Source organism: Hoplias malabaricus, chromosome 11 (assembly GCF_029633855.1).
Source record: "Hoplias malabaricus isolate fHopMal1 chromosome 11, fHopMal1.hap1, whole genome shotgun sequence".
NCBI classification, from domain to species: domain Eukaryota; kingdom Metazoa; phylum Chordata; class Actinopteri; order Characiformes; family Erythrinidae; genus Hoplias; species Hoplias malabaricus.
The window spans coordinates 23,598,191-23,614,104 of record NC_089810.1 but is presented as its reverse complement, the minus strand read 5'-3'; the positions used below and the strand labels follow the sequence as shown (position 1 = coordinate 23,614,104).

General features: G+C 44.6%; 1 protein-coding gene across 1 annotated transcript; it reads right to left on the bottom strand.

Moving 5' to 3' along the window:
* Positions 1 to 4,061: 4,061 nt before the first annotated feature.
* cbln1 (cerebellin 1 precursor) lies at positions 4,062 to 14,069 on the bottom strand. Its single transcript, XM_066685309.1, has 3 exons — positions 13,398 to 14,069; positions 11,887 to 12,006; positions 4,062 to 5,341 (listed from the first exon to the last, which is right to left on the bottom strand). The coding sequence occupies exons 1-3, from the start codon at positions 13,647 to 13,649 to the stop codon at positions 5,144 to 5,146; spliced, it is 570 nt and encodes a 189-aa protein (XP_066541406.1). The 5' UTR covers positions 13,650 to 14,069; the 3' UTR covers positions 4,062 to 5,143.
* Positions 14,070 to 15,914: the final 1,845 nt, after the last annotated feature.

Below are 15,914 nucleotides of genomic sequence, written 5' to 3'. Positions count from 1 at the left end.
CTCTCTCTCTCTGTTTTGCTGCTCTATCAATCTTAGGTCGGATCTGGCCGTCCTGCCTCCAGGAGTGATACCAGATGGCCGTTTTTAGGCTGTTCCTTTAGGGGCCACTTGCCCAGGCTCCTGTGTGAGAGAGAGCCGAGAGGGCTCTGGCAGTGAGGGGAGGAGATGGATTGCAAGTCAGTCTGCAGTCAGCAGACCGGGCTCAAGCCCAGGCGCACACACCTGCTGCCCGCCACGCTGCACATTACTCTCCGAGCACCTTCCTGTGACCTTAAGGTCTCCCCACTCACCGACTCACACTCTCCCAATACATTCAGGTGCCAATGATTCATCTCATTAAAGCCATAGGGAGAACACAATCCAATCGTTTCAAAGACAGTGGCCCGAGGTCGGGTTTGATGCCACAACCCAAGGGCCCTGTAGCTGTGTGACAGTGTGTGACCCCAAAAACACTTTCTCCACAGAAGGTAATGCAGCACATCTCCCTCAACCCTATGTAGTACACAATGTAGTATTAGTTCAGTAATCTGTACAGTGTACCATGTGTTCTCAGCTCGATCCATGCTCAAGCTGAGAGGTTGTGAGGGGGGGGGGTTATGGCATTAAGCCTTAACCATAGCATAAACCTAACCTAATTCTATACGAGTGCAAGTTGTCTATTTTCAAAGCATGTCAAGGGTGCCTTTTCCCCGCACAGAGAGATTGTGCAGAAGTAGAGCAGTAGACTAGTGTTCCACACCCACACGGCCATCAACTGCCCCAGTGCTCTATCAGTCCTTCTGTCTGTTCCACCATGTCCTGCGTTCTCCGTCTCTGCGATTCTATCTCTGTTTTCTCCCCTTCTCTCTCCCTCTTCCTCTGCCCCGTCACGGCTGGCTGGTCTGTCGGCTCTTGTTCCAGTCCTGCTCCTCAGATGGATGGCTGGGCCTCTGGGTCCTAATGAGCGCTCCTCAGCAGGAGCATGCAGGCAAACAGAGGCCAATATAGACACCAACCTCCTCCCAGTCTACCACCGCAGCACCCCTTCCCCAACACCTCCGACACCTCGCCGCTTCTCAGCATGCGTCGCTGCAGATGTTGTCTGTAAACTCTGTTAGTAGCCTGTTTCCCACCATAGAGACAAACACAGCCAGGCACACACCTGGGGCGGGGTTAGGGTTCCCATACGATAACCTCAGGGACTGTGTAAAAATCCAAGACCACGTCTGCGTTTTTTTTTCATTTCTCATCAAAAGTGCTATTGACAGCAAGTTGTTCATTTTCAGGAGCTATGACTGTGAAGATTAGGTACGAGAGTGGATGGGTGGTTGCTATTGTAACCACCATAAACGATCAAACTGACCCCCAAACACTCCACACCATGGGTCTGAAAGGACGAGGAGCTCATAAAAAGACACTAGATCATATTTTTCCCTTACAATTCCAGCTTCAAAATTGTTGTGATGGTTCACTGACCTGTACTGGGGAAAACAGAGCCTCGTTTGTTGCTACTCCAGGCCCAGCACCGCAGAAACTGCACTATGTATCTTTTAGAGGAGGGTAGTTTTTTTGACCATGGTCCCTGACTTGTGCACAGTACGGTATGTTAAAAGCCATTCATTGTTTGCAGGTCAGTGGGTCAGTAGGTTCAGCAGCAGTGGACGTGCCATTGGAACAGTTAGTCTCCGTGAACGGTGGACAGGAGTCTGAAGTCCAGCAGAGCAGTGGACTTCTCAAATGGCTAAGAAGGCATTGATGGAGAGAGTGGCACTTCACTGAAGTCTCTCTCTTCTGCTCTCCCTCTCTCCACATTCCTTAAGCCCCTGATTAAGCGCGTTGCCAACGTTCCTGAGGGCGGCTGGCCATCATTAACTGGGCTGTTGTCCCGATGCGCAATGGATCACTGGAAGCAGATTCCTTCCAAACGAATCGCAGAAGCCAGCGGGAAACAAGCGTCCACTTCTGCATGCGCTCAAGGGGCAGTGGGGTCAAGAGGGCCAGGGCTAATCTCCGACTCTGTTTATTATTCCACAAAAAAAGCCAGGCGTGATTCCTGCTCCAAGCCATTCCTTTTCATCCCTGCGACACACCTTTGGTTCGGTGTAGTTCCATGGGGCACGCCAGACGTACTGATCAGTGGCCTGATTCAGAAGTGTAGCATTAGGATAATAAACAGGGGTCATTACAAGAAATCAGAGTGCAGGTTTCTGCCTCGAGGCACAACGTGTTGGGAGTGACGTGGTAACGGGGGGGCGGCTGGTGAGGGGGGGTTATTAACAGAGTGAGGATGGGAAGAAAGGGAAACAGAAGAAGAAAAAGATGAACACAAGTTGGTTTTGTGCATAAACACGAGAGTCTGCTTATTATGCAAGCTCTATTTTCCCCCTAGGAGCTCATTAAAGTCTTGAGTGCAGCAGAGAGAGAGGAGAAAAAACCCTATCACCTGAGAGAGAGAGCGAGAGGGAGAGAGAGGAGAAAGAGAGCAGCAAGATAAATTCGTGTCACTAGGAACAGAGATCTGCCAGTGACGGAATAGAAGTCAGTATCACTCTCACAGTATCTCACAGTCTCTCTCTCTCTCTCTCTCTCTCTCTCTCTCTCTCTCTCTCTCTCATACACAAACACACACACACACACACACACACACACACACACATTCTAAACAGGAACACTGACCACTGGTCTCAATGTGATTTCTCTATATATTTAACAAACAGGACATTGCCAGAATTCATACAATGTGTACTAAATATAACCATGGACACACCTAAGCCATATACCTTACCCTTACACTAATCACACCCTAAGCATAAAGTTAAACTTAACTCTGAACTTAACCCTAACCCTAACCCTAATTGAATAATTAATCTTAAATCTCAATCCTAACAATAATGCTATACTCAACAAATGTAATTATAATCCTAACTGTAAGCTCTGAAAGAGTACTAATGGCACTAATTTTGTGTTTGTGTAGCACTCTGAAATACACATTACAGCACTAGCTGCAGCGCCCTTGTGTTCCCTACACCCTATTCACCTGCTATCAGCTAATGGACTTTCAGCTGCTTAAATTCCTTCCTTTGGAATGTCTTCCAACTTCATCACATAAAAACCTCGTGTCACATTGACAGCAATCTGTAACAGCTCTTTTGCTTTCTAAAGTAACCTAACGAACTACGGCTGTGTATCAGAGCATGATGGGATCATAGAAAGAAACATAACTTACAAGTTTGTTATATAAAGCTGTAAGCCTTACTTACTAACAGGTTTGTGTCATATTCAGAATGAAACATGACTGAGGTTCACTGTCAGCATCTTGTGTCGTGATGAACCATTCCTCACTACTCCCTATCATTCTGTTTGAAGTTTACTTTAGAACTGGACACTTTCACCCCACTATGGTATGGATCTCACTTAAGATGGCCGAATACCTTGCGTAGTGCACTTAACAGGGCACTAATGTATTGATTAGAATGCAGCTACTGTTTCCGTAGCACTTTGTCAGGTACTTAACAGGCAGTTTGCTTGGACTTAGTGAAATGGCACCACCACTGGATGGGAGTTCATTTAGTGATAATAAAGTAATAAAGTGCCTGCCCAATAATAACTAATACACTACTAACGTTGAGTGGAAGTTGGTGTAAAATTTATTTTGGAGTAATTTTGGAGCATTTCTATCGGTCTATTCATAATGAAACAGATACATTTTTCTTTGGAGAGCACCAATATGTCAGTCCTGCTACACTTGTGAAGACCACTGTTGAAATGATTCCTGTAGCTAATTAACACTAGACATGACCCTAAACCTATCACCTATAACCTAATCTCAATCTTTTAATGTATTTACACTGAAGTAAAAATGCCTTAGCAATCGTGAGGTCCACCAAAATATCCTCACAATGCCATAAAATTAGAGATACTAGTATACTTATGAGGTCCTCACAAATGTATAAAACACACACTCACACACACACACACACACACACACACACACACACACACACACACACACACACCATATCATGTGGCCAGTGCCTTCAGAGCAGCAGCTGAATCACATTTCAAGGCGGAGAATCAGATTAAGATAAATAAAAAAATGTCCATTTAAGTTTTATTGGATCAAAGCAAATAAAAAAAGGGGAAACAAAACAATCATTAAATCAACTGCTTTGATGAAGAAGAGGGAGGAGCTTCGCCTGCTTAATATTCACATATATCTTACAGTCAGTGAGAGTAAACGTCCTTTATAGTAACTCTGATATAGGTTCAGTGTAGCCACATTATTCTTTTGTGTATATATATATATATATTTTTTTTTCCAACCAAAAACAAAACGAGAAGCATCAGTAGCTGGGCGGCAGCTTCATGATCCACACACACACGATCACTAAGTATCAACACTGAAATACGGAAATACAGAGAGGCAACCAGATTTAGTTAGTCATGGAGTATATCATATAGAAATCTGAAGTGTTTTATAGATCTATATATATATTTATATATCCAGTATACAGCAAGAGTCTCTATGAAGAGATCTGGAGATTCCCCAGTCGTGAAAGAGCAAACAAAGGAGGTGGAGGGGGGTGGGGGGCAAGGGGCCAGAGAGTGAGTGAAACTACCCGTCAAGACAGAAGGGAAGTGCTTGTGAGGTCTGTAATGTGGATGGAGAGAATGTAAACACTGTATAGCGTCAATGAGAGTGAATAGAGGCAGGTGGTCAGGGGACAGATGGAGGTTGTGGTTTGGTGAGGTTGTGTCTGATGGTGGACATTCTTTACAGCTGATGAAGGTGTGGGTGTTATGCGGATGGTGGTGGTAGTGGTGGTAGTGGTGGTGGGGGGGGGGGTTGCCTCAGTAGTTGGTTTGTTAATCATTAATTATCATAATCATAAGGGTAATAAAAAACGTTTTGGCTGTCCAGTGCTGTAGTCAAGCAGCAGAGCGAGCGAATGTGTTGGAGAGCCTGCCTTTTCTCTTTCTCTCTCTTTCTCTCTCTCTCACACACACACACACATACACATTCTCATTCACTCACTCACTCATTCTCTCTCTCCCTTTCTCTCTCTCTCTCTCTCTCTCTCTCTCTCTCTCTCTCTCTCTCTCTCCACAGTCCCTCAGGCCAGCGAGCTGAAGAGCATTAGTCCCTCCGTGTTGCGTCCCTCCTCTACAGGGGGAAGACGAGGAAGCCGGAGAACGTGGAGTATTTCCAGCCGCCCATCAGGTTGCCCCGCTCCAGCTTGAGGTAGGCGCGGTCACCTTTCTCCATTTGGATCAGAACTCCATTACTGGCTGCTTCGCGCGTCACGTCCTGGTCCCCGGCGAAGGCTGAAATCACCGGCCACCCATTGTGCATCAGGCTCACCTGCGACACACACACACGGGTTATTTAACTCAGTGTGCACAGACCTTTCACACATACACACTATGTGTCAAAAAGCCACTCATTTTTAATTGTAATTGTTGTTATTACAGTGTGTTACAATGTAATAAGACAGAAATAACAATATTAATATCACGATTGTCTTCTCTTTATGATTCTTTTAGAAAAGTGCATTGTGATCATGATGTAGTTGGACATTGTCAAGATTCACCTGCAACTGAAGTTGTTTGAAGCGATAAGAAACCTTTATTTACTCATTGTAAATGTTTACAATTTTTTTTACTTTGAAGTTAAAAGAACAACAGTCCCTACCATTCCACATATATCCAAAGATAAGTTAAGAGAGCGTTTATAAGACACTTTATACATCAACCATCGTTTTATAACAGTGGCCCCATGTTGAGGGGTGGGAAACAGTCCGTTCACAAAGATGATGCTGAAAGGCAAAATTGGTGAGTGTAAGACTTGGAGGGACTTGGACTAAGGTCAAAGTGTCATGGTCATAATGTTTTGATCAGAACATTTCCAACACCGCAGGTCACGTGGAGTACTCCGGTTAGCACCTGCTTAAAATGTCTGCCAACTGTTAGAAAGGATAAAACATAAAAAGAGTGGATGACTGATGAATGTGTGGCAGGCCCATGCTGACCCCTTGGTAGGTACTAACCACTGTATCCTGGGATTGCACAATGAGGCCGGCTATTTTGTAGATATTCTGACCAAATCATTATGACCTTCACAGACTGACCACAGCCAGAGTGGCACCGAATCTTACTCTCACCTATTCCTCTGCTTCCAACATCAGCATCAAAACTGACTGGCCACTTGCTGATACACCCCTCGACTCGACAGGGGGGCATTATAACGAGGCAGTGTTAGTCACTCCAAAAAATGTGAAAGTGTGATACAGTTTCTTATAGGTGTTTAGAACATAATAATAACCCCAGTATTTGGTAAAGTTTTTATATAGTTATTAGATAAACAGCCACTAAAGCGCGCACGCACACACACACACACACACACTACTTTCCTTTTCATTTTCTTCTGTGAATACATAGTGAAGTGGCTCTTTTCTTTACTGTTTACGAACTACTGAAAACTCCTCGAGGCCGAACTTTTTGACACCAGCGCTTCTGCTGAATGCTGCAGTTCAAGGTGCTACGATTCTCTTTAGTGAAGTGTTCCAGGCAAATATAGAACATGAGACCCTCTGCCCACCTTTCACCCGCTTCTCCTCACTGTCACTCTTACATTCTCACCCCCTTTACATTTCAACACTGGTGAACGCTTGCCATTAAAGCCCATTGTTTATTAGAGTGGGCATTAAAACTGTTCCCTGAGAGGGGGGTCTGCAATGGGGCTCTGTCTGTGGGCAACTCCAGTGCCAGAATCTGTCAGAGGAGGAGGAGGGTGGGGGTGGCATTTGATAGATGCTCAGTGACTGAGGTTTTGTGTGTGTGTGGCATACAGAGGTAGAATGGCATTACGCCAAGCCTGAGAATCTCTCTCTCTCTCTCTCTCTCTCTCTCTCTCTCTCTCTCTCTCTCTCTCACACACACACACACACACACACACACACACACCAGAGCCAAGAGGTAGATGCAAATATATAACAAAACAAACAAAACAAACTAGGCACTGTCCAATGTACCATTCTGTCCACACTGTCCACAGTGAACCACACCATCCGCAGTGTACCACAGTCAGAGGTGTGTGTGTTAATAGAAGACAGAGCTTATGATAGCTTTGAGAATATGGTGCAGAACCACAAAAGGCACATGTCGATTCTGAGTGACTGTCTTAAAATTTCTATCCCAGACATGTGCCCCGTCTCCCCACCCACCCCCTGCACCTCCTAACAGCGGCAATTACTCCACGGAGCAAATGGAGAAAGCGTTTGGCGCATGGTGTCAGGCCTATTCAAGGCACTTCATTAATGGCAAAGCACCCAATTAGGAGAGAGGATATGGGTAAAAAGGCGACTGAATGGATCTCCACCCTCGGTTTAATGCAGCTGTTAGCAGAACAGACAGCTTCCGGTCGGGATAACAGCCAGCCGCTCAGACACAAAAGACCCAGTACACCCCCCACACTCCCCCCACAACCCCCCATCCCCGACTCTACTACCCCACCCACCCCAGACACCATCAACACCGCCACCCAGACAGACAGTCACCCTGCCCCTCCATCATACGCTTCTCAGACAGAACGCCCAGTGCTATGAGAGCTTTCTTTTTCCGACTGGAATGTCTCCAATATCCGCAAGTCAGAGAGCTCCGTTCCTTTAATTACCCACTGTCACTTTCAGAGACATACGGAGAACAGCGTTCCGAGAAAAATGGAAAACTCTCGGCCTTAAACCGTCCGAGGGCATGGGGTTCGGCTCATGGTCTTACCCTCCTCTCAAGTCTTTGGCTAAGCCTAATGAAAGCCCTCCGTTTGGACAGAGCCGATAAACATGCGACATTATCCTTAACGTCTTTAATGTGACCTCACGTGTCAAAGGCTTGTAGACGTTGATTATACCATACAATAATCCAAGGTAAAAAATATGCAGTAATAAAGCATTTATAAACCAACAATAAAACATTTATTAATGTTTAACGAATAGGAATTTGACCAGGAATCCAGTTGTTATCTTTAGAAAAACCTGAACGTTGGGATTTGACAAACTGATCCTGTGCGAATGCTGAGAGCTGATCTGAAGAATAAGGTTGGAATGAAATCCAAGCACATGTTGTAAATAAGAGCCCAGGAACAGTGCCATAGACACGGCAACACCTGACAGCTTCCCCCTTCTCTCCCAGCGTATTCTGCATTATGAAGAGGAGAGGCTAAGGAATATATCTCCCCGTCTTTCTCTGTGTGACCTGACTGACCAGGGCCGGTGCAGCACACAGAATTCTAACCAGATGCAAACCACTAAATGAGTGCAAACCACTGCAATACGAACAAGTGGAAGTCTTCTTCAAATCCACGCCTGCAATTTACTCTCAGACTTCTCCTGCAGTGCAGACAGAGCTGCTCAGGCCTTTACTCTCTTCTGTACAAGACAACTGAAGTCTTTTGTAAGACAGCCTCTGTCACTCTCAAGCCCTCACACACACACACTCGCACACACACGCACACACACGTGTGTACCTAAATATACAGATGGCCCCAGGGGTCTTGAAGTCCCGTTGTGTACCTTGGAAGTACCCTACATTCTCTTCCACACAAGACAAGTTGTTGTTTTCCTAAAATAAATGTTGAATTGGGATTCATGAAATCAATTCAACTTCAAATCTACAGTTCAAGTATGTTACAATATGTTCCTAAATAAAAATCACTAAGACTACTGAGGTCTATACGTATTTGTGTGTGTGTGTGTGTGTGTGCGCGCATTATAAAATCTCAAAATGAAGGATGCCTTTAAAGAGAGGACCATAATATTCTTTGATTTGTATTAAATCATTGATCCATTATTTATTTAAGTGTGACACAAACTAATGGACATTGGTGTTGAAACAATGTGGAAATTGTAAAATGAAAGAAAATGTAATTGTATTTTTATATTAGATTGTGTATATAGTATGAACTTATTTACATAATTACAATTGCATTCTTGTGTAATAACTATTTCATTAATGACCCGGACAGCAGCAGCATGGGCCAAAGGGAGGAGATGGATCTCAGGCTCTTCGCTCTAATTTAACATATATTATAGCTCTACTACTGTTTATAACACTGTCATTACATGAGTATTATATGTATGCTTTCTATGCATTTTGCATCGTGCACCTGGCCTTATGACCTTATTGTGCAGGATTCCCATTAGCATTTGGACACATCTGCTTCTGTGTATGTTACAGCGCTGAGGGAGTTAGCCGCGTTCCTGGTGTGTTTTCACTAATCTCATTATGCAATCGTGTCTCTGACTTTGGTTTCCCAGACTTCAAAGGACTCTCTGTGAATTCCAAGTAAGCATTTAGGAGGCAAAAGGGATTTTAATGTTCAAATGACTGTGGTCCGACTGTTTCCCGGCACGGGCCTGTGAGGAAGATGTGCGAAAACAGCCCACGAAGGCAAGTGAAATCTGGCTGTGGACTCGTCCTTGAAGTGTGGTATTTGAACCCCTCACTCATAACTGATAAAACCAACTGTGTCAAAGGGATGGCCAGACATTTAAAGGATAGCGGTGGAGAAAAGCAAAGAGTTGCCATGGGAAGAGAATAATAAAAAAAAAAAGATATGAGGTGTATTTATGGCCAGTGCACTCAGTTCTCATTTCCCAGAGATTCTTGAGATCCACATTCTGCAGATATGGTCTCCTGCACTATTTATGGACGTCGGGAGACCTGTGTATGTGTGTTTAAGTGCTGGCTCGGTGGATTTCGCTGGGTTTCTTTATTTCTCTAAGTCCTATGGATATACAGTGATTTTAAATTGGGAGTGAAGTACAGAAATCAGCAGTTTGAGCCAGCAGCGCACCTAAGCTTCCGTTAATGAAGAGGTGGATTTACTCTTATGAAGGAAGATCTGTCTGAGCGTGAACAAATAGCAGTTCTATTGTACAGGAATTATATTGTAATACCCATTGTTATCACCATGCTCTGTGATACGGAGGAAAGGTAAATGAACAAACCTATAAAAGTGAATAGTGCTGTGTTCTGCATTCAGAGATGCAACACATTATCTCATGTCAAAGGATAAAGGTCCAGACCTCCACTTTCCCACCTCTGGTTGTTTGTGTGTGCTGACTCTTCCCTCCTCTGAGGTTTTGAGTGATTTTTTTAAGACAAATGTAATGAACGATGTCAAAGGATATAAGCCAAAGTAAATGTGTCAGTCATTGCCTTGTTTGTTGACCATTCCTTCACTTCCTCAGAATTAACTAATTGTTACTTCTTCTTTACTCCAACCCAGAGTTTGCTGTTTTTAAGCAAAAAATGGAGGTATTTTCTTTAGGGCCTTCTCTCAGTTTGGTCATGTTTGGTCTATTCGACCTGTGTAGAGTCAGATAAAGAGAGATTGTACAGATACATTGATGCATTGAGGGGGAAACTGTGTTACTGACGTGAGATGGTGCAGATATGTGCCTTAAATGTGTTTTAAAGGGTTTGCTACGTTCAGTTGGCATCACACATGTTCATCAGGGAACTGAGCATTTGGTAACATTTATAATAAATATAATATTTCAAATAAAAACAAACACAGTCAGTGCAATTTCACACAGCACTGTACACCTGAATGGCAGAAGCATGAAAGCAGGATGAACAAGTGGAAAGGGAACTGAGGGTGTATAAAAAAAGGCTTAAAAGAATTCAGTGGTGTATGATTATAAACCTGGGACCTGGAACGGTCTGGAGTGCTGAATATGGCACTGTCCGTGGTCCTGAATGTGGCTAGTTCTCATACTACACTGCTTGCTCTGCGTTTATAAAAGGCTGGTGCTCAGTGGAGGAGGATGTTTTCAGGATGAAGGGCTACAATTCCTTAAGTATTGCTGTCCAAAGAAAAACATGTACGTCCAAAGTAGTAACTTTACAGGAGATAGAAAAAATATCTCAATAGAATTTAGAAAATTTTCAACGGAAGTCAATGAAAACCTTTAATATTATGTAAAATATATATATTCCAATTAATTTTAGAGCATTTCTATTGAGCCATTCATTATGAAATGTTCACACAGTGTGAAGGACAGCTGTTCAAATGATGTAGTAAACTAAAATTCCACAAAAACTGAGATACGTGATTTTCTTGGGAAAGCAGCAAATGGAAGTAGTTCTATTTAAAAACATGGTTTCTGTATAGAGACTTTGCTTCTATACAGCACCAAAAAAGGGTTCTGTAAGGGGTTCCAACAACATGGACATGGTAACCATAGACAAATGTCATTATTGGTGCTGTCTCATACCATTTTCAAAACGTTGCTACATAGAACCATTTACATCACATTTTCTGTCGCTCTGAAGAATCCATTCATCATTCAGATTCTAAATAGAACCACTAAAGAGCACTTGAAAATGAGTGTGCCACTCCATTAGGGGTTTAGGATTAGGGTTAGGGTTAGGATTAAGGTTTCTGGGTTAGGCTTATGGTTAAATTTAGGATTTGGCTTGGGTTTAGGATTAAGATTAGGATTTCTCTTAGGGTCAGGGATATGTTTAGCCTTCGTATGAGGATTAAGATTCGGGTTAAGCTTGAGGTCATGATTAGGGTGAGGGTTAGGTTTAGGAGGTTGTGGAATTGTAGCAGGCTGCTCATTTCACACTTTACAATGATGCGTTGGTGCACTAACACATTCATTACATGCGCTGTTGCAAAGGAGCTTCCAGGAGCCTTACTTTGCTTTCCTAAAGGTTCTAGAAGCATTCAAACCTCATAGAATAACCCTCAAATATTCACACTGGAACCTTTAATTTTTTAGGCGACATAATATGCAGAAAACATCAGACTTACTGCACTACCTTCACTCGCCTCAGTGACACCCTCTCCCCCAGCCCCCTGCCCGGACCCCCGGTGTGGCGCTCAGAGCGTGCACTGACCTGGATGGTTTGGCGGTTGTAGACCTTCACGACGTGGAAATTAAAGCTGTAAATCCCTTTGCGCGGGGCGAAGAAATTGCTCCTCTCTTCATCAAAACTCCTCCCAACGTTCACCAGAACCTGAGGAAGACAACAGCAGTGGTTCTAACAGCGGAGCGGCTAGTCAGTGTCCGTCCTGACCAACAACGCCGGACCACTTCAGCACTCACCAGAACATCTAAGCGTCTCAGAACAGCCCTTGTCCATTTGTCTTTAATGAACGGTTCTGAAAGGCTTCAGTCTTACTCAGAAAACAGTGTGGAAACTTTATTCTTTATTTTTGGTACTAGATAGCTATAGTCTTGAGTTTAAAATAGTTCTTTTTAGAGGAAATTCTACATAGAAGCATTTGCAGTTTGAAACAGTTGAATGTGTTGTGTATGGTTTTGTATAGAACCTTTTGTTGTTATTTTGTTTGTTTATTTATTTATTTATTTATTTTTTAATAAGAACCCTGCCTTTAAAAAGTTTCCATCTATTTTTAGGTGCAAAATTTAAAGTCATTGGTTCTGTTTAGACCCATGAAACCATATAGAACAATTTGCATATAGTGAATTTGTTTACAGTTTTATGAAAAGGGTTAACAATAAAAAAACACTTTTGGTTCTATATGGAAGCATTTTCAAAAAGGTTCTACATAAAGCCACATACAACACATTCTCCACTGATCTGAGGAGCCGTTTCACTCTGCAGCTTTAGGTTCTAAACCATTGTGGGTTGTTTTCTGAAATGCTTCAATTATGCAGCTTTTTTTTTTTTTTTTTTTTAGAACCATATAGAACTATAGAGCCACATGTAACATGTTCTCTATCAGCCTTAATTGATCTAAACAGAACCTGTGGCTCTGGATAGAATCCATTACCTTAAAAAAATGGTTTCACAATATTTCAGGTAATCATCTGTAGAACCACTTGCAGCTAGTGAAATGGTTCTGCAGACTGATGAAGAATGTGTTAGGGTTCTATGTCGCACTTTCTTCTTCTTCTTCTTCTTCTTCTTCTTCTGTAACAGGCTGGACATTGCAACAATAACATACAGAACCATGTTTTTAAAAGCTTCTACACAGAACAACAGACAGCGTACTCCGACTGAGCTGAGGAACTATTTGAACAAGCAAATGTTTCTATTTAGAACTCATGGCTCTAAACAGAACAGCCATCTTTATTAAAGAACTGCAAAGAACCCTCCCTCTCTTTTTTTAAAGAGAGGAACACTGGCCCCAGGAGGGCGAATATGCCAAAATGGGGTTCTCTGGGAAAGGCTGCGGTTCTATGTGGAACCATGCAACACCAAACAAAACTTAACAAGCCCCCTGAGAGCAGAGCGCAGATGGTTCTCCTGTTCTATTAATTTAAGGGGGTCCCACTGTAGCTAGAACTCCTAGAACCCTTTGTCCATCGCGATAAAGAGCCCCCCAACAATCACCCCCCCCCCTACCCATGGCGCGCGCTCTGTCCAGCCCCCGTACGCACCTGGTCGAAGTAGATGACCATGGTGCGGTTGCTCATCTCGGACGGCTCGTGGTTGGTGTTGCGCACCACGGAGAAGGCCACTTTGGCGCTGCCGGAGCGCACGGAGATGCCCAGCGCGGTGCCCGTGGGGTCCGAGGTGGGGTTAGAGTCGCAGACCACCAGACATTTCCCCTCCAGGACCACCGGCTCCGTCTCGTTCTGCGCGCTCGCGAGACCCGCCAGCCACAAGGCGCCCAGCAGCACGGCTAACATCACCGCCCCCAGGGTCTCCACAGCGCGAGAGCTGCTCTAGCGACCGACCACTCGCTGCTTCTTCTCCCCGCAGACCACACGCGCTCCTCTTTCCCCTTCTTTCCTTCTCCTCTATCTCTCTCTGTTTTTTTCTTTTTTTCCTCTTTTGTGCTCTCCTTTTTTTTCCTCAGAGGAAAATTAACTCCAGATTAACTTCGCTTTCTCTCTCTCTCTCTCTCTCTCTCTCTCTCTCTCTTTCTCTTTCTCTTTCTCTCTCTCTCTCTCTCTCTCTCTCTCTCCTATATTTTCTGTCTCGTCTTCCTTCCTCCTCTTCTTCCCTCACTCCGTCGCGAGGCCCTCGTGAAAACGGCGCGCGCCTGAACACATAGCGCGGGCTCCCGTCGCTGCTCGCGCGCTCAATTATTGATATGTACGATATTAGGAGTGAGGCGCGCGGAGGCTCGAGAGCGCTGCTCTGGTGCCCCTCCTTCCTCCTCCACCCCCCCCCCCTCTCCCCGTCCCCCACTCCTCCGGCCTCGCCCCCTTCTACCAGCGCCCAATCAGCGCACGTGCGCCTTTAAGCTTGCCCAATTGTGGCGAAGGAGGCCTGACTCTGGTCTTTGTGACGTGCGGGAGGGAGGCCACGCCCTCTGTGCGGGTGCTACAGGTGGGCTGCGCTGCTGCCGAGGGGCAGGCAGGAGACGATGCCCCCCCCCTCCAGAGAAGTACTGTTAAAACGGCAGCGGACTGCGCTCCTAACGCCACGCGCTGGACAGCGGGAGCAGACCCACCGCACTGGTTCTGTTTTGAGATTTGATGGATTAAGGACCGCAGCGTGTGTCTGAAGAACCTATTGGACTTACTAGACAAGTCCTGTGTGTGTGCGTGTGTGTGTTTGTGTGTGTGTGCAATATTGAATTCTTTGTGTTTTTCTTGGCCTTTGTGTGTATATATCTGTTATTACTGTGTTAATACCTATTTATTATCTATATTCAGCTTTGATTTTGTTGCAGTGCAACACTGAAGTCTTCTAAGAAGAGGACACTGCTGGATTCATGTAAATACACTGACTAGCCATAACATTAAAACCACTTCTTTGTTCTTCGTTTCTACATGAATTGTCTATTTAATCAGTTCCACTGACGGTAGAGCTGCACTCTGTAGCTCTAAAATTAGAGACTGTAGTCTATCTGTTGCTCCACCCCGTATTCTCCAATGGACAGGACCCCTGAAGGACCACCCAGTGCAGGTATTGATTGGGAGGTGGATATATCTCAGCACTGCAGCAACACTGACATTGTGGTGGTGTGTGGGTCAGACACAGCATTTCTGCTGAGAGTTAGAACCTGTGTCCACTCACTGACCACACCCACCTCGTTGGTTAAGTCAGATACAGTAAGTCATATGTTGCTGCCCCTGTAGTCCTTCATCATTGGAAACAGGGCGCTGTTGGTTGGATAGATTTGGTTGGTGTCCAGTAGTGGCATTGAGGGGATTAAAAACTCCAGCAGCAATGCTGTGTCTGATCCACTCGTACCAGTACAACACATACAAATGTCACCACCACCACCACCACCACACCAGTATCACTGCAACACTAAGAATTATCCCAAATCATACCTGCTCTTGTGGACCATTGAAACACAAGAACTAAAACAACAACAATAATAAATGTTATTTGAATGGTTATACACACTTTATATTCTAAAATAAATCTAAGCGCTACAAGGTATAAAGGTTGAAAAGGGGCTAACCAGGTATGCAGAGCAACAGATGGGCTACAGTCTTTAATTGTAAGCCCTGTAGGATGTAGATAATAAGAGGTGATTTTAATGTTGTGGCTGATCTTTGTGTATATTTACTCTTCTTTACCATGTTGTTGCCTTCTGTATATTTCTCTCTAAATCTGTCTATCACTATGCATTTTACTTCTCTGGAATTTGCCGCTGTATTTGTGTTTCCAGTTGCACAATAAGCACGCACACACACACACACTACACTCACAGCCCACATGCTGACCAGCTGTGTAACTGAACCTCTATTTTCGGAGAGCAAGACCAAAACCACGCCAACACACACGCGTACACAGCACAAAGACATGGGCGCGCGCAGGGCCACGTGTCTGGCCGCGGGCGCTGTGTGAATTTAGGAGAGGAGCGCGCGCACTGCCTGCCCGCTGTCTCCGCCGCTCAGGTCTCGCGCGCCGTGGAAGTTTCAAGGGAGGGTGGGTGGTAGATGAGGAAGGAAAAAGGGGGCTGCTGGAAAGTGCGTGGCATGCGGGACCTC

Bases quoted from the DNA above. Each gene is read 5' to 3' on its own strand.
- cbln1 (XM_066685309.1), bottom strand. From the start codon at position 13,649: ATGTTAGCCGTGCTGCTGGGCGCCTTGTGGCTGGCGGGTCTCGCGAGC. The intron at 12,007-13,397 runs GTGCGTACGGGG...TGTCTTCCTCAG, and splicing joins TGGTCATCTACTTCGACCAG to GTTCTGGTGAACGTTGGGAG. The intron at 5,342-11,886 runs GTCAGTGCACGC...TGTGTGTCGCAG, and splicing joins ACAACCGCCAAACCATCCAG to GTGAGCCTGATGCACAATGG.